Raw genomic sequence first — 22,365 nt, 5'->3', positions numbered from 1 at the left:
TGGTTGACGGCTGGATACCGCGGATGGTCTCTGCAGCTCCTTCCTGAGATCATACTAGCGGACCAAGAAATAGTATTTTTGAAATGTTTAGCCGTACCGGTGCGCTCAGCTCATGCAGAAATCAAAATATTTTAATTCCGCTATCGTTCACAACTCCAGCACACTCATGTACTCAGAGGAATACACCAGTTGTGGAGGCGTTCCACCAAGATCATACTAGCGGACCAAGAAATAGTATTTTTGAAATGTTTAGCCGTACCGGTACGGTGCGCTCAGCTCATGCAGAAATCAAAATTCCGGCTCTTCGCTATGGGAGTATGGGTCACTTTTTATGTGTTTGGCATGCACTGCATTTGACTGTGTGAATGCACAGGCGTTGCAAGTGGCTTGTACCGTCATGTAAACGCGAATTTTTGTACCGTGTGTGAATTACAGCCACAAGGAGGATAAATTTAGCTGTGCGATTTTGTATGAGTATAACGTACTTCAAGTAAAAACGCTGAAGATAGGGCACACAACGCATGTCGACAAATGGGAAATGTTTACAGCTGGGACAACCAATGATCACTTTGCGTGGTGATTGCAAGGTTTTTATAGCCAACGAAGGCTAGCAAGAAAAAGAAAAAAGAAGCCGCCGAAAAGGAAAAGGAAAAGAAGAGAATATGAACTAAAATTAAGGTCTAAAACAAGGCTTTCCTATAGTCAATGTAGAAAGGCCCTTTGTCTCCTGGTGCAGCAAAAGCCACTGCGAGTAACCATTGAACAGGGTGAGTGTTGCGATGCAGAGGATCGGGCTAGAGGACGGGAGAGTTGATTCCTAGTGGAGCTGTCCCGTCGAAACCAGTCAAAATTGTTGGAAGGTTGTTGGTTTGCGCCTCGTAGATGTGTTGGAGGTACTATACAGTCATGTACGATGTACATGTACATGTACATGTAGGTGTCAGGTTGTTGAATGTCTCAGTCCGCCTTCTCAGTTTTGTGCCCTGTTGGCACACTTGCTTACTGTCTTTTTGTTATGTATATCGGTGGACAGTTGGTCAGAACTCCTACAACTTTACAAGTACAAACATGTTGCCCTTCCCTTATTTATCCAAGAATACATTGGCTCAGCATCCGAGTACAGTATATCACTCAGGCTGACTATTGCTACGATACATATACATACATGTACATGTATATGTCGAGAGTGATCGATTCACCAGAAGCCTCCAGCCCGGATTTCAAGGCAGGCCTCTGGTGCACGATTTGCTGTTCGACCTTACACATGTAAAATATTATTATAATTATGTTTACCAACACCTTGTGGTGTTTACCAACACCTAAAGTCCTGACCAGAGAAATCCAAAAACATGAATTTAATAGCGCCGGGCGCTACGCAGCCCTAGCACTGCAAACACTGTTCTGTGCACTCGAACGCGGCGCTACTCTTAGGTTACGTTTGGTTGGTCACATTCCCAAATGGGAATCACTTGGAATCACTCGGAATCATTCTCGCCCGTTTGGTTGGTCAAAAAAGTGCGTTAGGTTGGTCACATTCCACCTGATTCCAGAATGGGAATCGCTGAGAATGATTCTTTTTGGAGAATGATCATTCCACCTCATATGCTGGAATGAGCATTCTCATTCCGGAATCAAAAATGATAATGGCTGCCACGAGCCAAACAATGTAGCAACAGGTTCAAGTGCCTCAAATCCTGCACTCAGAAGTACCATGACTCTCTCAAGGAACTAGAGTCGGGTAAAAGAAAAGACAGCCGCCGTTCCACAACGACATCATGGAATTGTTATGTCAAGTGATTCCTAATTGATTCTGGCGCGTTAGTTTGGTCAGGGGATTCTTGCCGATTCCCATTCCAGAATGGTTGTCATTTACATTCTGAAAATGCCCAACCAAACGCAACCTTAGGCTGAGGTTGGATTTCTCTGCCCAGGACTCGTCGGTTGTACATTTCCGTGTTGTACTACTACTAGTACATCATGTACATGCACTCCCTTTTTACCACCATACGGCAGGGTCACAGGTTCCACCTCCACGGCCCATGTTCCACTTCACGGACAGCTTTGGCCAGCGAATCCCGAGCCTCGTTGTGGAATACCCCCACCGCCACCGGACAGGTCTCTGCGTTTTACATGTAAATCTGATCCACACGCAGATGTGACTGGCAGTGGCAACTAACTAACTATTTTACTTGACAAGCCCTCTAGCTCTAGCCGTCTAGGTCATACAGGCCGAAACCCATCCGAGGACTGCTGCCGTGCTGGGGCCGCATAAGCCTTGGCGCTGCTTTCGGTCCTTGGGCCTGGGTCGAATTTCTTTGGCCTAGATCTTACTACCCGCTGACACCCATGGCTGTGCCTCCTGTCCGCCATACACACGAGTGCTAAACTGAACTCTCAAAAGAGGCAGCGCCGCGCGTCCTGCGGCCTTCCATGCTTGGCGCGTGTAGATCATCATCTACTGTACATGTACATGTACATTGTACCTGCAGGAAAGTTTCGTGGCTTGGCCGCCGAGAAAGTAAGTTATGCCTGGTTCACACTAGGCCGATTTTCCGGCCGATACGGACTTCTACGAAAATCCTCAAGATCGGGGCGAAAATTGCCTATTGTGGACGGTTTTGTCGTACAGGTTTCCGGCAGATCTGCGGCGATTTTCTTGTCGCACTAGTTTTCGGCCAAGTATCAACTGGTCGATATTTAGCCGAAAAGCCGGCCAATTATTATTTTTAGTGCTTGCACGTGATGGAGCGGGCATCGGGCCAATCATTGTAGGCTTTTCACCATGACAGCGGAGAGCGTCGGTGCAGACCGTGAACTGGCTGCACTGGATCGCTACTACAAAATACGCTAGCCTTTTGATTGATTTTATTTGGATTCGCGAGACCAAACGAGCAGGAGTGCTCAATAACAGGGTAGCGAATGGTTGAGTTGTGCTATGTGACAATGTAGTGTGTGCGTGGGGTGGTGGTGGGGGGGGGGGGGGGGGGGTGGGGAGCTGCGGAGGCCTAATACAATGTAAGGGGATGGGAGGAGAGAAGGCCAGAGGAGAGCCTTTTCATGCAGTTGGCCTTGTAGCTCGTGTAAAAACTATCTCATTTCCGCTGTCTAGCGTCTACTGCGTCTGCGGTCTAGCGCTGCTGTGTAGATCTACTAGTACTACGTTGAGGTGTGTAACAAACAAGCCTACAAGTACAACTATTACAAGCCAACGTTATGTGTGAACAGCTAGCTAGTCCGACTCATCCGACACAGTCGGTCGATTTCTTGTCGGAGTCGGTGTGGGAGCATCGGCCGGATAATCGGCCTAGTGTGAACCAGGCATAAGTTTATGGCGAGCACCGCAGATCTCTATTTCAATGTGCAAAGGACGCTCTGAAGCTCGATCCTCCTATCAACAACAGTTCCTACTACTAGTAATAGTATCCTGCATACTCTCTGTAGACAGGTCTGCGATTGTTTACCGAGTAAATCTACAATCCGTCAATCGTCCACTGTGCATGTGGCCGTGGGTGAGAGCAGCTTCAACAACTCACTTTTTTTGTTACTTCGTAGCACTTCAGTCGGCACATTATGTACATCTCCATCTACATGTAGATGGTCTCCGTAGCTACATTGTAGATCTAGTGTTACAAAATCTAGGGCAAGCGGCGCTCCAGCGTCGCTCCAGCGTGGAGCGGGCGAGGTCATCGGCTCGATCGAGTGACCGTTCTTGAAGCTTTCCTTTGGCTTTGCAGCTCGAGTCGGGGTCGGGAGGTTCATTGGTCACCCAGGCCAAGACACAGACCAAGCATGTCAGCGGAAGTCCCATGCAGGCTAGATTTTGCATGCCGTAGATCTACATGATTGTACTGACTGTACATGTAGACTGCAATCATGTACATACCATGCATGTACCAGGCTGTCCACTAGCGACGACTCGCGTCGTTGTCGTCTGCTATTTCTTTCTGCAGGGTAGCAGTGCATGGTCCATGGAGCTACATGTGTACTTCCGTAGTGTTACCTGTGGCTGTATGTCGGCTGGAGCGCTGGGGTCATTGCCATAGCTACGACCCCAGGTGGGAAAGAAGGATGAACATTGAATCTAACATTTGTTTTACATAAAACTGGAACAGGCAACTTTCTTTAATTTAGGGGTGAAAGTTGGCACTGAGATCCCGAGTTCGAGTACTGTACTCTGATTTTCTCCGATCGAATATTCGAGTATTCTTCATCTCCTTAAAATTGCACACCGTGGGCCTTAATTGCACACCGAGGGCCTTAAAATCACATGGTACAACCCTGATTGAACCGAGTGGCAGTCATTTTTCTCTGGTATATTGGTTGCTGGGTCATTTGGGCTCTCTCTACTCGTGAACAAATGTTCACCACCAGTCTGCACGTCAATATCTGCCGAATGCTGCTCTGAAACTGCAGATTTCTGTGGTAAATGCATGTACCACGTATGAACGAGTACTCTGATTTATTCCGAGTACGATTATTTCTGAAAAAACCGAGCGAGTACTCGAGTATTCGGTATAATTGTTTCACCCCTACTTTAATTTAATATACATGTATAACTAGCTGTACATGTATAACGGTTTGTAACAATAATCAATGTGTACATGTACATGTACATGTACAACAGGCAATGACTGTAATGATCAACCAGTGGTGAGAGCCTGTGGAAGCCGGCTACAAAAAAAGTCATGGCGCTTCCTTCCAATGTGCTAAGCTGTGGAATGATTTACACCCTCTAGCTCGCTGTGTGGATAACTCCGCCCGTTTTAAGAAACTGTTACCCCAATGCGTTGCTTTTTCACGCTATTACTTATGCACCAATCCAATAGTCTATTACTATTATAGTATTATATTAATTATTCATATCTTTTTGCGTCTTTCCCTCGAGTGGGTCTATTGTTATTAGACAATTGTCTGTTATAGTCACCACTATAAATAAAATCCAATCCAGTCCAATCCAAAAACGTGCACCTCGTTTGCTCGTCGCAGATCGCACAAGTCTACTGGCCACTGCACAGTGCAGGACCACTGCACTACAGGAAACGTTTCGGATTGGAGACCTACTACCCTACATGATTGTACCGGTATTAGATAGAACAAAAATGTTTCCTTGGACTTGGAGATAAAAATGCTACAGATCTTAGAAGGAGGACACCGTCTTCAGGTTCTTCACCAGCAACATTTTAAATTTGTGAAAGTAGTAATTATCGACCACGAGGCCCCAGTGTTCGAGTGAGGAGTGAAAACGGTTGACATCTTTTGGATCACATGAAGCAAGTGGCAGCAGCGAGTAGCCCTTGGTGGATTATGCTGGCATGATGTCTGGCATAATCGGATTAATCCGCCAAGAGCTATTACATTTTGTACTGAGTTCAACATACCATTATATTGGACCGCAGCATAGCATAGCACCATCATTGGCATAATGCAGCATAAACACTGGCATAACTTGGGCATGATGGAAAGCATAATTCAGCAATTTACCGAGCAAAATCCGCCAAGGGCTAGCAACGAGCAGGAGACTGCAGGGCATTGCACAATGTTAGCGCAGTACATGAACGCATCGGGCAACAAGACGATGCCTGTGGCAAGGTTTTATTGCTAAATTACGACGCTCGCTCTGATGGCAAGCAAGTTATGATGGCTGCCTTCAATCCATAGAAATGAACTGACTCTGTTGCTCGATTGTTGGGAAACACTGCGTAGGTTTACTGGAATTCACGTGCCAAATTTGAGCCCCGCAGTCACACACCCAATTTGGGTGATGAAACCCCAAGAGCAGACGGTTTCTATCTTTCTGACCCGAGCACACTTGTAACCACTCGGTTGTCACCCCGTGCGCCTGAGTCGTCAGACTCGTCACCCATTCCCCATGTATGCATCGCGTATCGGCGCAGAAGGGTGTGATAAGTGCCACACAGGCGTAGACCTCGCAACAACGCGGTGAAAGTCACTGAAACCTGCAGTGAAAGCTGCGGGCCAGTGCAGTGCAGTGGGGCCAAGCCAGGATCTAGGAAGTGGAGTCTATGACTACATCGCATAGTCAGTCTGGCAGTGTAGATCTAGACAGGGTGGAAACTGTAGACTGTACTCTGTAGAGTGTAGTGTAGCAGCGCTCCACGGCCGGGCCATGTCCCATGCCATGATTGATGGGCCTGGCATGGGCATGGACAGCAGAGTCTGTGTCAAGTACACAGGGTAGTGCCACAGTTTCTCACAAGCGCACCACCCTTTGCCTTGGCTTTGCTACCCAGATCTACCATAAAGGCATAATCTACTGCGGGCGTATCGCTACTGCTGAGCTAGCTGTCACTGTGTCAGTCACATTCTGATTTTTGTGGCTGTGTGGTACAAAGTAAGTTTGAACCTCGTCTTTCACTTTCCCGTTTCTCACCTCCAGCTATCTCCTTGCTTTTTCGGAGGCTCTGTGCTTGTTTTGACTGAGCTTAGGTTTCTTGCGATCATTTCGTTCAAGTAGATTTCTGCGAGCTGCTGTATTTGTGACGTCCTGGGATAGTGGTGATCATGGCTGAGACAGCGTTCAGCGGAGCGGGTCAGAAGGATGGCCTGGAAATCTGGCGGATTGAGGTAATGCTTTTGGGAGGTGCTATGGACGCTATGTTTCTGTACGTGTGTATCACTGACCAACTCAAGTAGAACCTAGCTTGGTGTTTTGTTCTGTACCTGATCGTTGTGTGATATCGTAAATCTCCTGGGGTGTTCTTCCAATTATGTCAAGTAACATTAGTTGTCATGTTTGTGCAGCTCAGCTGAGGTGCGGTTTGTTTGTGCTTCCCGTCGCGCGTCCGACGCGAATTTCACCTTGTCAGGTCAATGCAGTGCATGCAGTGTGCGTTTGGCACTGACTCTGTGGTCCTAACGCGATGAAGAGGGCCTAGGGAAGAGCGAGCGCTCGTGGTTTGGGCGATCGTCGTGGCACATGTATCGTGTGGACGGCGAGCGTATCGGCGAATGCATCCCACACATTCTGCAGGGATATGTGCTGGAAGTAAGCTCCACGGTTCACTGCCACTGAACTGCCACTGTGCTCGGGTGTTTTGGGAGACGCGCGCGCTGAGTAGATATACGATACGAACAAGTGAACAAGAAGAGTACACAGCCTCACCAATGGCAATGTTTCGACGTTGGTTGTGCGATGCACTAGAATAGTCTAGATAGAGGATATGATCCGCTGCGCCTGCCAGTTGCAGCAGAGATTTTGAGTTTTCGTCGTTTGGTACGTCATGGATGCCTGGTTCACATCTCTCCAGATCTGAAGAGGCCACTTGGGGTGACTCGGTAGTTGAACACCCGCTCGCAGTTGCTAAATCCTGCTCATCGCTTGTGGACACTTAGTAGCACACAATGTATTGCAGTTCTTCGAAGGTGATCTCAGCAAACGACACGTTATGCGCACACTGGGAGGGCGACGATGAACAGCCATCTGGGCAACGCACGCGACGAGAATGTGAAGACCTACAGAGCGTGGCTCAAACCCTACTGGCGGCTGAAGCGGCTAACACATTACCGGCGTTTCGTAGAATGATTGAAGGGATCAAGCCGAGTCGTAAAAGTGCACAATACCAGAAGCAGAGGGAGACTGTAACACCACGTGACCTGTAGCTGTTGTAGCGCCGCTAGATGCAAAGATTTGGCGCTGGGACACGACACACAAATATCTAAGCTGAGGAATGTTCAAACAGCTGGGACGCTCCCACTGTGATCACACACACTAGGCAGTTGCATTTTTATCGCAACCCCCTTTTCCAGCACGCCAAAGGATAATTTGAGCCAACAGTAAAGGAAAAATAGGTTGAATGGAGATTGGAAAGCTTGGGATAAGATTTCATCTTCTTCACCAAACTGCCATTCACCATTCCCTTACCAAACATGGCTCTATGTAATCTGCTGTGTTCACTTGTAAGCCCAAGTGTGCAACTGTCCACCACATAATATTCACTTGGCAGTAAACAAGACCACTTAGAGTTTTGGAAGTGGTGCTTTGGAATAGATTTTGTTATTGCCATGGAGATTACACATCACCATCATATACATTCTCAGCTACTACCGTAGACTAAGGCCAGTAAGGGCGCATTAGAATTAGTGAGGTTTTGCATTCCAAATTCCGGCTCCGCATTCTTCGGTCATTTGTTGAACATCAAAATGTCGAATTTTCGCACCAACGTTTGTTTTGCAAGTCGAAAATGATGTGTTTTCATTTCGTGAGCCCCAGCATCAGCAACGTCCTGTCCCGTGCTCCTTTTCTTTCTGATTCCGACGAACTTTGATCGCCCAAAGAGTCGAGAGCCAAACCTGCCTCCTCAGTCGCCTCAGAAAAACCAACTCCATGGCCAAGTCAAATTTAATGCGTATCGCCATAGTCTTTTCAGCCATACAGATGACGGTGAGGACACTCCAGGCGAAAGAGAGTAGGCAGGCAGTGGAGAGGAGCACTCAGAGGCAGCTGACGATGCTGATGTCGCCAAAGACGCCTGCGATGCCATGCCGAGATAAGAAACCTCTTTGAATAAATCAAGCGCTAACGCTCTTCTACAAGAAAATTCATCCAAAAAATATGTTCGGCAAAGTGAGCTTTTTCCGAACAAACATGCCGAATCTTCGTGTGCATTTTCGACCTCGCTCCCGCGTGCCGAATCTTTTTGCCGAATTTCAAAATGCAAAACCTCACTATTGTCACTCTTTGACTTTTCGAGGAGTTTTGTTTTTCTGAAGAGGTGGCCTTATTGGCCTCTTCTGAAAAACGAAGCTCCTCGAAACTCCACAACCTCATTCGATGGGAGAGGTGGATTAGTTCCGAAGAGTTTGGAATAGCTACGTCACGTAGTACGTGGAGATGGTCGATCTGATCGGATGTTATCATTGCCAGGACAATTCCACTAAAAAACTCCTAAAATGATAGAAACCATTCTAATGGGACACTTCAACTGATCACTTAAAAAAAATTGTTGTTGTGCGTGTGTGTGTGGTGGTGGTGGGGGGGGGGGGGGGGTCAATGCTGGAATGCTTCGCAAATACTTCCATATGCGTTGCCACATTGACCGATGCTGTCACGCAGGGACGTTCTCAGAGCTATGGAACGGTCTGAATAATACGGATGGCTTTCCAGACACGGAATTGGCAGTTTACACATTGACAAGTGCCTAGGGGTGTGCAGCTGGGGATTACTGATTGTTTTTTTGTTTTTCAAAAATCATCACCTCTTCTGTGTGTCCATTGTTTACTGACAAAATAGTACTTGAGTACAAATTAGACTTGGGTGAACAGGCAAGGATTAATTTACAAGAAGAAAAGAGATAGTGGATATTATAGCGTAATTTGTAGCTCTTTGGTGCTCTTTTCTTCTTCTAGATAAATTGGTAACCGGAGTTTCCGTTTTTGGCTAACGGTGGTGTTAGTAATCGCACACTACCCGCATAGGTTTTTCTCCCAGCTGCAGTTCTGGAAACGAAAAAAGCGGTTTCCAGGCACCAGCTATGCGCTCGCCCTTTCTGCCGGATGTTAGCAGAGAACCTACCTTACAAACCTTACCTTACAAAGTGGCGTCGGATCATTCACCATTATGCATTCAGTAGCCATCAAAATGAAACTCCCTACATCCACCCAAGCTATAAACAAAGCATTTTTTTATGATCAATTTTCAATCACTGAAGAATACGTTGCCGGGTTGAATGGGCGGCAAGAAAACTACGGTGGCCTTCCGGACACTTGCCAGCTCATGAATTACTATCAAATCTGGACAACAAACACCCTGCACATCACCCACCTGTTCATACCACGCGCCTTAACACATGACACACCTCGCACATCTCTACACAGTGATGACATGAAGCGCCAGGGACCCTAGCTAGCGCCAGGCGCTATAAAAGTAATGTCTTTTCTACAGCTTTGGCCATTTGAGAATTAAAATGTTGTACTAGAACATACTGTAATGATGTGTAATCAGAATGACAGGGTTGTGGCCAAAGGATCATAGATGTGAAGCCACCACACAACAGTGATTGGCTGCTCTTCGTTACCTGAATGCACCATGAAGAACCCCAGGAACCCTCTCCGTGTTCCCATAACGTATAGAAAACCTGTTCTACTCTGCATTCACGTGAAGAAATGAAGCAGGATGTGCACTGGAAAATTCCCCTTCCAACTTTGCCACAACGTAGGGAGACCTCATCTCCGCGTAGAAGTCTGGACCCAAAACACGCAAAGCCGTAGCCTCTAGCCCAGACATATGTTCTCTACGTGATTTCCCTACGTTTCACGTAGAGCAGAACATCACTAAGATGTATGCATGCTCCCGATATTAAATCTCTGTCCATGCTAGTCGATTCATCAAGCTGGTCGTGATCTTTTCTATATGCTCATCCACAGAAAATGCAAGTGGTTGCCGTCCCCAAGGATCAGTACGGAAAGTTCCACAAAGGAGACTCCTACATCGTCCTGCACGTAAGTTATGGCCTGCATTCTCACTAGCAAAGGCGATTTTTGCACAGTGTTCATTTGCGTGTATTTTGCCGAAAAATGTGGCTGAAACTTTGACTGGAAATGTTCGGTATTCAGGGCATGCACATGTTCCAATTTTGACGAAGTGCTCCGAGTATCTCAAATTGTTTTGAGAAACTGGACGCTTGCGAGGGTGGCGTACTCTTCTGGTCCGGGAAAATGCGATATCCAACCTGCCCCACCTGTCTTGGTGGGGGCAGGGAGTTGCTTGACTCAATAAGCAGAATAATTTTACTAAGTCCACTCTGCTGCCGGATAAGTACGGAAAGTGATGAGTAGCCACACAGGCCATGTGAACAGTAATTAGCTGGAGTGGAGCTGCTGAACTGGCTACGTGTCAAACCTGGGTACTTCCCTGGGCACACAGTGACTCATCCGTCGTGGCACACAGCTATGGGGCCAGTGCAAGAGTACAGGACGTGAGGCAGAGTTCCGCGGGCATTTCGGCTTCCTCCAGTGCAAGTGAGTCGCTGGCTGACCTGTCGGTGGTGTCCATCGTGCCCTTGTCTCCTTTCTCCTCGGCCTTTAGGGCTGGGCGGGCATTGTCATTCCCGCGCAGTGCAAGCCGGCTCCTGAAGCGGGTTTTCGACTCCGCTCTCGAGTGATTCCGTTGCCCTGGGCATGGACGGGAGGGCAGCCAGGTTGTGCGCAATACGGTGGCCGAGTGTGGCCACGTACTTCGCCGAATATTTGTTGACTTCCAGTATCCGGGTGGCCCGGGATAGGGCACTCACTGCTCAAAACTTTGAAATGTCCGTAGCTCTCACTTTCACATGTTTCAATGGGGAAGGGCCACAGATCTGGTGTGTGAAGTTACGATTTCCACGAAAAATAGCACAAGAGTAATAATTTCTCCACTAGAATATCCTACAATGTGCCTGGTAGACAGAGGTGCCCGTAAATTTGAGGTCGGGTTTAGAGAGCTCTAAATGTAACCGAAGATCTGAGCATGCCATATACACAGTTGGTTTATGACAATGGCAATGAGGCTTCCATAGGGTTTACCGGGTGTTAGCGGCCGTCGTGAGTTCCCTTTGGGAACGAACACGATAATTTACTTTACTTTTTTCAATGAGGCTTCCATCACTGTTGCCCCAAAGTACCCACCATGTTGAGACATTTTAACCATTAGGCATTGTTATGTGTATGTGTGTGTGTGTGTGTGTGTGTGTGTATGTGTGTGTGTGTGTGTGTGTGTGTGTGTGTGTGTGTGTGTGTGTGTGTATGTGTGTGTGTGTGTGTGTGTGTGTGTGTGTGTGTGTGTGTGTATGTGTGTGTGTGTGTGTATGTGTGTGTGTGTGTGTGTGTATGTGTGTGTGTGTGTGTGTGTGTGTGTATGTGTGTGTGTTCATGTGCATGTATGTGTCTGTGTGTGTGTGTGTGTGTGTGTGTGTGTGCTTGCGTGTGTATTATACGTGCAGACCAAGCGAGGATCAACCGGTTGGGAATGGCACATTCATTTCTGGCTCGGGGAGGAGACCTCCAAGGTAAGAATCCCACTGCCCGCTGTCAGTAGTGCTGGTGTCTTTCAGTTCAAGTATTTCTCTCTATGTGTGTATGTACGTGTGTGTGTAATTCGCCAGTGGACACATACTTCATTCGATCACCTGCAATCAGGATCCGTAATGGTGCGCAATATTGCTTTCTATAGCCACTTTTTTGCCTTTTCTTTTTTCAAATATACCAAGAGTATGTACCTCCCCCTCCCCCCCCCCCCCCCCCCCCCCCCCCCCCAGAGTGTGCAACTCCACTATGGGTGCTGTACCGACGGCACGCATTATCAGACAGATCCTGCACCGGTGGTTGACAAATCCCAATCATGGCCTGCAATCGAGGACATATGAGAGTTGCAATTTTGGTACTCCTCCAAGGTGTGATTTTTGGCCTGCTGGGCCAAGCACAAGTTATTAATGTATAATTTAGTCCAAAGAATCTCGTGTGATGCGTTGAACGGGGTGGAAAATATGATGAGTAACTCTCGCACGAAACAATCTTTTTTGTTCCCTTCGTCTATATCTTCTAAACGTTTGGCCAGATTCTCCGAAAATGTGAAAAACATGTCACGCAGATATGCAATAAAGAAACCGTGGGTATATGTGTTGAAGATCACTGGCCAGAAAAAGCCACTTCATAGCTGTGTGGTGTAGACTAGGCTGAATAGTGGCGGTCAATTCTTCAGCCTTGCAAGCTGTTGAATGGTGCAATCCCAGCACAAGCTGCCATGGCTTCTGTTGTAGCATCGCTATCATCGCCTCCGGCGATGGGCGTCAAATGGTCAAATGTGTTGAAACGTTTGTGTAAATTCTGCTATGCTACGCAGGATGAGGCTGGGGTGGCAGCGTACAAGAGCGTGGAATTGGACGACGGTCTCGGCGGAAGTCCCGTCCAGCATCGCGAGGTAATGTAGTCCCATCTGATCCTTGAGCAATGCCTTTCATAAGCATACCACAGGAGTTTCCCATTGTAAACCCATGTGTATGTGTGTGTATGTGTGTGTATGTGTGCGGGTATGCGTGTGTATGTGTGTGCCGGTTACCTTGTCAGGACAGATCTACTAGCAACTACGGTACCGGACAGAGAAATCCAACCTGATGAATAATGTATATAATGATGCCTGGGGCTAAGCAGCCCTAGCCCTACACACCGTTCCGTGCTCTCAAACACGGCACTTCTTTACTTTAGGGGGCTGCATTCCTCTGGCCAGTAGTTGGAAAGTACGTGTAATGTGTGCGAAGGGCTCCGTTGTGTCTTTTGTGTGTCATAGTGCTCCACATTATTGTGTTGAGCCCTCTCCGCTGGCCCTTGAAGGGCTCTATTTAGTATTTACCAGAGCTTTCGTTGTTCGTCTTGAGCTCCGGTCTACTTATTCATTATGTGGTCTCCAAGTGATCCACCGGCGTGTTCTGTTTTTTTGTGCACAAATCCCGTGTGCAGGTCCAGAATCACGAATCTCAGCAGTTCATGTCCTACTTCAAGGGCGGGGTACAGTAAGTCATGCCATTGCAATTCGGAATGTAGTATTGCAATTCGGAATGTAGTATTGCAAAAGAATGATACAGTAAAACCTGTAACTAAAGACCACCGTGACTAGCGACCAGCCTGGTACTACAGTAAAACCTGTAACTAAAGACCACCGTGACTAGCGACCAGCCTGGTACTACAGTAAAACCTGTAACTAAAGACCACCGTGACTAGCGACCAGCCTGGTACTACAGTAAAACCTGTAACTAAAGACCACCGTGACTAGCCACCAGCCTGGTACTACAGTAAAACCTGTAACTAAAGACCACCGTGACTAGCGACCAGCCTGGTACTACAGTAAAACCTGTAACTAAAGACCACCGTGACTAGCGACCAGCCTGGTACTATAGTAAAACCTGTAACTAAAGACCACCGTGACTAGCGACCAGCCTGGTACTACAGTAAAACCTGTAACTAAAGACCACCGTGACTAGCGACCAGCCTGGTACTACAGTAAAACCTGTAACTAAAGACCACCGTGACTAGCAACCAGCCTGGTACTACAGTAAAACCTGTAACTAAAGACCACCGTGACTAGCGACCAGCCTGGTACTACAGTAAAACCTGTAACTAAAGACCACCGTGACTAGCGACCAGCCTGGTACTACAGTAAAACCTGTAACTAAAGACCACCGTGACTAGCGACCAGCCTGGTACTACAGACCACTTCGCCAGGCAAGGACGGTCTCACATTCATTGTGGTTGTGCAGACCTCTAACTAGGGACCACCTGCCACTAAAGACCGCTTTCTGTGGCCCCAAGTTGTGGTCGTTAGTCACGGGTTTTGCTGTAATAGGCGCCTGGCAATGCCTCAAACCCAAAATCCATCACATCCTCCCACCCCCCCCCCCCCCCCCCACACACACACACATGCAAATGTGTGGACATGTACGTGAATGTGTGCATGTATGTGTGCTTGGTCCATGGCAACCTAATTGCTGGTATGACAGAGGGGTGCTGTGCTTGGTTTGAAGTACGCTCGTGGATTATTCTTTTGCAAAGCTATGGACTCGGCAACAAGTTTGGTTTGCTTCTTATTTTTCCTTTCCTTCTTCTTCTCTTTTTTTTCTTCCTCCCTCTCTGACCAGTTTTCCCATCCCACTTATCTCATCAATCAAGTGAAAATAGGAAACCCCCTCGACAGACGACCATCCTTTGTGGAATCTTTAAATAAAAAAATTAATAAAAATGGATAAAGAGATGCGAAAGGTCCGCTCGCTTTATTTGGCTCTCGCGTTAGAAAACAACGCAAGAGAGCTACATGTCACGTAGAAATTTGGCGTTCTACGTCAATCGCCTCTCTAAGACGAGAAGTTGAATTACTTTGTGACGCTTCTCGCAAGAAAAAAAGAAATGTCCTCCCCGGCCGGGAATCGAACCCGGGTCTTCCGCGTGACAGGCGGAGATACTTACCACTATACTACCGAGGATTGACTGACCATTCTGCAGCTAACAGACAACAAATAGTTGTCCTGCGCTGTTAGAGTGAATCACAAACTGCAACGCCAGGCTGTACCAACCAGGGCTCTCTTTCGGGAACGTGTTTGCTTGTGAAGAAAGTGCGTGCTCCAAACGCCGGAGCTCGTGCTTTTCGCCGACTGACTCGACAGGTATAAACTCACTCACTTATTATTTACAGAGAAAAGGACCTATAAGTTACTAGGTATCACTAGCAGTCCACCAAGGGAACGAGATAATATACAGTCAGTTAGTGCGACAACGAGGCACAAAACTGACAAGTATTAACTTATAGGTCCTTGTCTCTTTCCATAATTATTACTTTTGGCTCAACATCCGAGTTTTCACTTATCTTACTTCACGATGGGGCGCAAGCGGTATCTGTCTTCTAACTGGGCACAATTGCCACAATCCTGACAGAATGATGAAAATACTGACATGGGACGAAAGAAGAAAATAAATTTATGCAGTAGGCATGAAATAGAAGGTTCTCTTTGTAAGGCATAATTCAATTAGAGTCCGCCTCGATTGGTACTGGTGGTGTAAGTGTGAGCATTATCGTATTCTCCGAATGTAAGTCACACCTTTTCACACTAAACCTCAGGAGTGGGACTGCCTACTTAGGGGTAGTCGCAAAGTTTTTGTCGTCCCTGAAATGAACATCATTCTATTCGTACCCGGAATCCCCTCCTCTCCCAATGAAACGAACGCCGCTTGCTACGCTGGACGACAAGAATCGCATCCATTTTCATGACATATGTACAGTGTCGTTCGACTTGCGTTTTTCCCTCGCACGTCCTCCCCCCCCCCCCCCCCAAACGAATGGTGTTCGCTTCAGGGACGACAAAAACCTTGTGCGACGACCCCTTATGTGAATGTGTTATTTATTTATTTATTTATTTCTGCACCTTGTGGCATGTCAAGACAGCCAATTGAATTGAGGCGAGGGTGAGACCAACCACGGAAGAAGAGAAAAAAGAAAATGAAGAGCACGTACACAAAGTGGGAAGGGATTAGCAACTTACAAAGCAATGGGTGGATACTAGATACCATTTGGTTCCAACTTGGAGATGGGTTTCGACTTCTAATCAAGTGTGACTTATTATTGGGGAAATACGCTATGCATTTGTGTTATTACTCAGGTACAAAGAGGGTGGTGTAGCGTCAGGCTTTCGCAAGGTGGACAAGACACACAAAGTGCGCCTGCTGCACATCAAGGGAAAGCGTCAAGTTAGAGTCGTGCCAGTAAGTGTACTCTGCCACGTGTGTGTGTGTGTGTGTGTGTGTGTGTGTGTGTGTGTGTGCACGTGCGCGCTGGCTTGTGTGTGTGTGTGTGTGTGTGTGTGTGTGCCCGCACGCACGCACCCGTGTGTGTGCACGTGTTTCATGTTTCGAAACTGTGAAGACAGCCTGAGCAAGTTCCTCTTCCTTGTGCGTTCCTGAACATGTACAGGTTGACGTGAAGGTGTCATCGCTGAACCGTGGCGATGTCTTTGTTCTGGACAATGGCCAGCAGATCTACGTGTGGAACGGTGACAAGAGTCGGCGCAATGAGAAGATGAAGGTTGGTAACGTTAAAACCACCATCTGGCTGGCAATGCGCAACCATTTTTTTCTTTGTGTTCATTTTGTGAACTTGAAAACCCAGATTTACCTCTGTAGTTAAACCTCCGCTGCCTTGATCCTTCCAAGTGGAGGGTGGTGGCGTTCTTGCAAACGCGGAAACCTCAATCTACCTAGGCCTCACGGGAGCAATGAACTTTTCTGTCTCTACATGCGCACTCATTCTACAATGCCGACCATGCTGGCATGATACCATGCGTATGCATTTTCTCTGCATGGCTTTGCTGAGTTCTGTAAGTGCAAAACATTGCAAAGCAACTGCAAATGTTCCAAGAGCTTGTCCATGCTTGGACATACTTCACCATTGCCGAAAAAGGTTTACTCTGGACATGTCAAGATGCATGTCAAGATGTGTATGTATGTTGTCCAAGTTTGTATGCAAGTCGGGCAGACGATGCGAAAAACTGAAAAAAAGAAATGTCCTCCCCGGCCGGGAATCGAACCCGGGTCTTCCGCGTGACAGGCGGAGATACTTACCACTATACTACCGAGGATTGACTGATAGGCAGAGATCAGGCACACTACTCCAGATCATCATTGTCCGAATACACACTCGTACAACTGAAGTACGGTGCTGCTCAATGCAATCCAGCCGTATCACTTAAACGTTTGCTCCTAGCATCATTTCGCAATCCCGTGTTCGCAGGTCTCAGGCTGTGCAACTCCCGCACATACTTTTTGTTTTTTGTTTGTTTGTTTCTTTTATTTGAATTCGTTTAGAGCACAGGCAATTCTGCCTTCTCACCAGAGGAAAAACCTCCGGTTTCTGCTAAGAACGAATATAATATTATGAGAGAAGGAAATATTAAAAAGAATCATAACATGATAATTCCAAAGCACAAAGTTTGTATATAATTCAAATGGGTGTGTGTATGTGTAAGCATGCAGTGAAGAAAACACCGAGAAAACATGCAGTAATGTGTAGGGATGCCGAGCAAGGTGGTTACAAATTACAATTAATTCTGTTCAGAGCCAGTTTAAAGGCAACCGCCGCACTGTGGAGGCGAATATCGCTGGGAAGGGCATTCCAAAGAGTGCTTCCCACAAATGTCAATGACTGACGACCGGAAGGTCCAGGAAGGAAAGGCACTTGCAGTAGCCGCTGCTCCTGTCCTCGAGTAATTCGGCGATCATCCCGGGATGCTTGGCCTGTGTTAGCCATCAACTGAAAGTAGGTGCAGAAAAGAGGACTTGCAAGATCATGTAGGCAACGGAAAACAAAAAACAAAACCTTGTAGTTAAAAATGTGAGTTAGGGATCGAATAGATAAGCGCACGAGGAGGGGGGCTGTGGATGCACGGCTGGAGAGTCGGAAAATTGCACGAATTCCGGATTTGCTGGATTTGATTAAACGACTCTGCAGCTGCTGTGTCAGCGACGGGAAGAATGCATTGGATGCGTACGTTAGTCGTGCTTGCACAATGCCAATGTACCAAAGTCTGCGGGCTCTTATGGGCAGAGATCGCCCATGGCGCCATAGCTGGCTGATGGCGACTGACGCCTTCTGCACAACACTGGAGACATGTGGCTGCCAGGATAGCTGGTCATCAATGGTTACGCCAAGGTATTTGGCAGTGGAGGTTACAGTTAAGGCTTGATCCTTACATTTCACGACTGGTATGTCGCCAGTGAGTCCCCGAGGTTGAATTACCATGACTTGGGTTTTGCCGGTATTCAGCAGAAGCCCAATTTCGGAGAGCCAATCAGACAGACGTGTCACAGCCGTAGTCAACGTCTTGCAAACAGTGTCCAGATCTGAATCAGAATAATCTAGGATGATGTCGTCCCATTACTCCTGATGAACAACAATGCAAGGTATGACGTCGGAAATGTCACTCGTGTAAAGGACAAAGAGAAGCGGCCCAAGAACACTGCCTTGGGGCACACCTCTTGAGCATGGGACTGCATCTTGAGTGACGCGACTGGATTTCATAGAGCAGGACGGTGGAAAACAACCAATGGATTTTTCATATTTGAAACTGTCCACCTCTCCACACTGCTGGGAGGTGGACAGTTTCAAATCATTTTCAAATGGCCGAGTCCGTCGCAGCTTCTGATTATCATGTTTTTGTTGTTTTGTTTTATGTCATCCACAGGGCATGGAGGTCGCGCGCCAGCTCCGTGATGAGGAACGCGGTGGCAAAGCCCACATCGTCGTCTTGGGTAGGGGAATTCAAACGCAAATTCAAGAAAGCTATCTCTAGTTTCAGATCGCTTTTCATGAAGTGAATTGTTTTGACTCTATATCTATGCCGGATTTTTCCAGCCTTGTTAGAGCAATTCCAAATCTGTGCAAAATCAAATTTCTGCCTGGAGATGTTTTCTACAGCATGATCACGGTCAGATTTGAAGATGACAACGGATTGTCGAGAACGTACTGCATGTCTATGGCAACATTCTTGATAATCACAGTGTGCATGTGTGTGTGTGTGTGTGTGTGTGTGTGTGTGTGTGTGTGTGTGTGTGTGTGTGTGTGTGTGTGCGTGTGCATGTGCATGTTTGTGCATGTTTGCGCATGTTTGTGCATGTGTGTGCATGTGTATGCATATATGTGCATGTATGTGTATGTGTGCATGCATATAATACTCTCGTTATGCCTTTATTATTCATCTCCGCTGTTCTCAGAGGAGAAGGAGGATGACGAAGCATTCTGGAAGGCGCTGGGAAGTGCTGGTCGCCCCAAGGTGATCAGAACTGAGGACAGCGATGCAGCTGATGAACAGTTCGAGAGAAAGAACCTAGCCAACATTCGTCTTTATAGGTATGACTTTACTAGGAGAGAGTTGCGGTTGCTCCGACTTGCTCATGACAGTGATCAATACGTCTAGGTGCAGAGCCTAGTATACACACATTTGAAAGAAGGAATCAAAAGCGCTTCTGCTGTAACTCTGAGTTGCAAGGTTTTCACCGATCTTAAAAAAGCAACTAGTAGGTATGACATTTTACAAGTGTATTTGCATAGGCATTGAGGGGACCTTGAGCTACACTGGTGGCATATTCAGAAGGGATCCAGTGAGGCTAGGCCGGGCCCCTCACCCTGAAACTCCGGATATGGTTCACCTCTGCTGCAGTGAGGGTACAGTCACCCATCCCTGTCACTGTATAGTTGGGACAAACTGCGTTTACTCTGAACTGCCTCATGTTTGCAACATGATCTAGAGGAGAGCGTGGCACAGATGTTTACCTTTGTGAAGTCAATGTTCAACCGTCGAAGAATGATGGATGTGTTTGGCCACAGTGCTCCACGAAACATTCCCGTTGTTAATATAGTGGTCTTGAGAAATTGCAACACACCATTGCCACACACGTTGGACGGCTTACAGCAGTTGAGGCAAAATGACACAGTGCACTTCTGCACTCACCATGGTTTTGCCTGTTGGGAAGTACCGTGTATACTATGCTTCGGAGTTTAAAAGCCAGGTTGGGCCCTCTTTAGAACCACCCTGCATTCGCTACCTGATTCCGAATGTTTCGGTGCGGTCCGATTGTTACATAGTCAATTGGTAAGTTGTGTGTGTGTGTGTGTGTGTGTGTGTGTGTGTGTGTGTGTGTATGTCGGTATCCATTTGCAATAGGGTGTCTGATGCCACTGGATCGCTGGAGGTGCGAGAGATTTCCGGAACTCCACTGCGGCACTCTCAACTGGACACGAATGTAAGTGCAGCTCCATACGAATCATACAACTTTTCTGTGCATTTGGTTGCTGAGCTAAAGAACGGACTGAATTATTTTATCGCTCACTGCTTAAAAATTCTGCCCTTTTTCAAATTTTTGGACCAAGATCCCGTTTGAATTAAATCAGTCAAATACAATCAGCTGCTCCCAATACAGATCAACTCAAATCATACAACTTTCACGCATTCTTTTCGTCCTGGAAACAACTCGATGTTTGAGTTCCAAATACGTTTTCTCAGTCTCGTTTAAAATGATCCATTATTCGTAAGTCTGAGGAAAAAGAATTTCTTTGGTTTGAGTGAAAGATGCCAACGGGAAAAGTCTGAAAAAAAGTGTCTGTCACTGAAACTGAACAAGTTCTAGTAATGTATACCGTATTTTTCCGGTTGTAAGTCGACCTTTTACGACTTAGAATAGACGGAGAAAAGATTGGGGTCGACTTACAACCGGGATTCGACTTATAACCGGGAACTATCAGTATCTTACAAAAAACGACCTGCACTGCATGCACGAGTGCACCATGTGTACACATTGTTGCCAGTTTATTGGCATTTTTCAAGGATTGGGACGTTATACTCTCCAATAAGGATGGTTACATGATTTGTCGATGTGTTAGTAGCAGGAGGTGGTAAGTAGTGCTTCTTTGGGTGAACACTTTAAAACGCAGAATTGAGACGTCCGGATACGGGGGTCGACCTATAACCGGGGTCGACTTTCAACCGGTAAAATACGGTAGTCATAACCTTGAGTCAGGTTTAAATTCCCTCTAACTAACTCACTGCTTATTAGATACTGGCTATTATTGCCAGGACTAGTGACTCTGTACTCAATATGATGCTTCTGTTCTGTTGAATTTGAAGGATTGTTTCATCGTGGATGGTGGTCTCCAAGGTATCTACTCCTGGGTGGGAAAAGGCTGCACGAAGCAGAGAAGAAGGAGGCCATGAAGAGAGCTATGGTGAGTTGCCGGGCGTGATTTGACTTTCAGATGGGAGGTGGGGAGCATGAAAGGCCTGGTGGGGCATTTGGGATAGCCGACAAGGTATCTGTCTGTCTGCTGTGTTGCCACACCTGCCGACATGTCAGTAGCCTGCCGATTTTTGAGGCATGTCACGACCTGCCGACAATTGACCTTCTCCTGCCGACAACAGCCATGAAAGTGTCCAAGTTTGACCTTATGCGTAGTTTAGAAGTCATGATCCAGATTTTTGGCTTTTACTGCTCATTACGCGTGTTTCCATAGCTCTCTCCTAAGGCGCTAAGCGAAATCATCATCCGTCTCGAGAAAAATCGGCGAACTCAGCCTGAGTCTCACGCAAAACGTGAAATTTTTTCTTATCAGTGCCGCGCGTGTGCGTGTATCGAGGTCGCTGTATAGGGGAGGGGGTCCGGGGGTGAAGCCCCCGGATGATGCATTTTGATTTTTTTATCCTACTGATATTTGGCTATAATGATGTGGCAACACTGCTGTCTGTTTGTCTGTCTGTCTGCCTGCGTGCCTGTCCGCATGCCTCTCTGTTTGCTTGTCTGTCTGTCTGTCTGTCTGCATGTCTGCCTGCATCACTGCCTGCCTGCCATCCCTCCATGTGTCCGTCCCTCTGTCCCTCCATTTGTCCGTCTGTCTGTCCATCCGTCCATCCGTCTGTATCGCTATATTTTCACTCTGTGCATTATGACAATAGCTTGGTTTCCATAGCTGACTTGTCTCCTTAATGCTGTGGCCCCCTATTGGCAGGGTTTCCTGGACGAGAGAGGTCTGCCACGCTGGGTAAGCGTGACACAGGTGATTGAGGGCGGCGAGACCCCGCTCTTCAAGCAGATGTTCGCCTCGTGGCCGGAGAGAGACGCCAAGATCGGCTTCGGCCTGCAGGTCACCAAGACTTCGACCGGTGAGCATACTGATGTAGCGCTGTGTGTGAGTCTTGGGAATGTGAGAACAATATTCACGGTCCGCGAGAGACTCCGGCTGGGGGCCGCGTTTGCCGCATCCGCCTTTTGTGCAGGTTCATGACTACAGTTGAGTGACCGCCAATACGGCATACATCACCATGATGTACTGAATGTATGCAGTGA

At 47.2% G+C, this 22,365-nt stretch overlaps 1 protein-coding gene and 2 non-coding genes across 3 annotated transcripts in view; 1 reads left to right on the top strand and 2 right to left on the bottom strand.

Annotated features, from left to right (window-relative positions):
* The first annotated feature begins 6,231 nt into the window (after positions 1–6,231).
* LOC135828023 (gelsolin, cytoplasmic-like) overlaps positions 6,232–22,365 on the top strand; it is a 27,600-nt gene continuing 11,466 nt past the window's right edge. Inside the window, exons 1-12 of the mRNA XM_065340460.1 lie at positions 6,232–6,585; positions 10,384–10,458; positions 11,937–12,002; positions 12,836–12,913; positions 13,450–13,502; positions 16,137–16,239; positions 16,448–16,558; positions 18,714–18,780; positions 19,243–19,378; positions 20,193–20,271; positions 21,153–21,233; positions 22,028–22,181. Coding sequence (XP_065196532.1) covers positions 6,523–6,585; positions 10,384–10,458; positions 11,937–12,002; positions 12,836–12,913; positions 13,450–13,502; positions 16,137–16,239; positions 16,448–16,558; positions 18,714–18,780; positions 19,243–19,378; positions 20,193–20,271; positions 21,153–21,233; positions 22,028–22,181 — 1,066 coding nt within the window. The 5' untranslated portion in view covers positions 6,232–6,522. The remainder of the gene's footprint in view (positions 6,586–10,383; positions 10,459–11,936; positions 12,003–12,835; positions 12,914–13,449; positions 13,503–16,136; positions 16,240–16,447; positions 16,559–18,713; positions 18,781–19,242; positions 19,379–20,192; positions 20,272–21,152; positions 21,234–22,027; positions 22,182–22,365) is intronic.
* On the bottom strand, positions 14,895–14,966 carry Trnad-guc (transfer RNA aspartic acid (anticodon GUC)). Its single transcript has one exon. It is a non-coding gene; the product is annotated as a tRNA-Asp (tRNA).
* On the bottom strand, positions 17,040–17,111 carry Trnad-guc (transfer RNA aspartic acid (anticodon GUC)). Its single transcript has one exon. It is a non-coding gene; the product is annotated as a tRNA-Asp (tRNA).

Source organism: Sycon ciliatum, chromosome 12 (assembly GCF_964019385.1).
Source record: "Sycon ciliatum chromosome 12, ocSycCili1.1, whole genome shotgun sequence".
Taxonomy (NCBI): Eukaryota; Metazoa; Porifera; class Calcarea; order Leucosolenida; family Sycettidae; genus Sycon; species Sycon ciliatum.
This window is presented reverse-complemented; position numbering and strand designations above follow the sequence as displayed.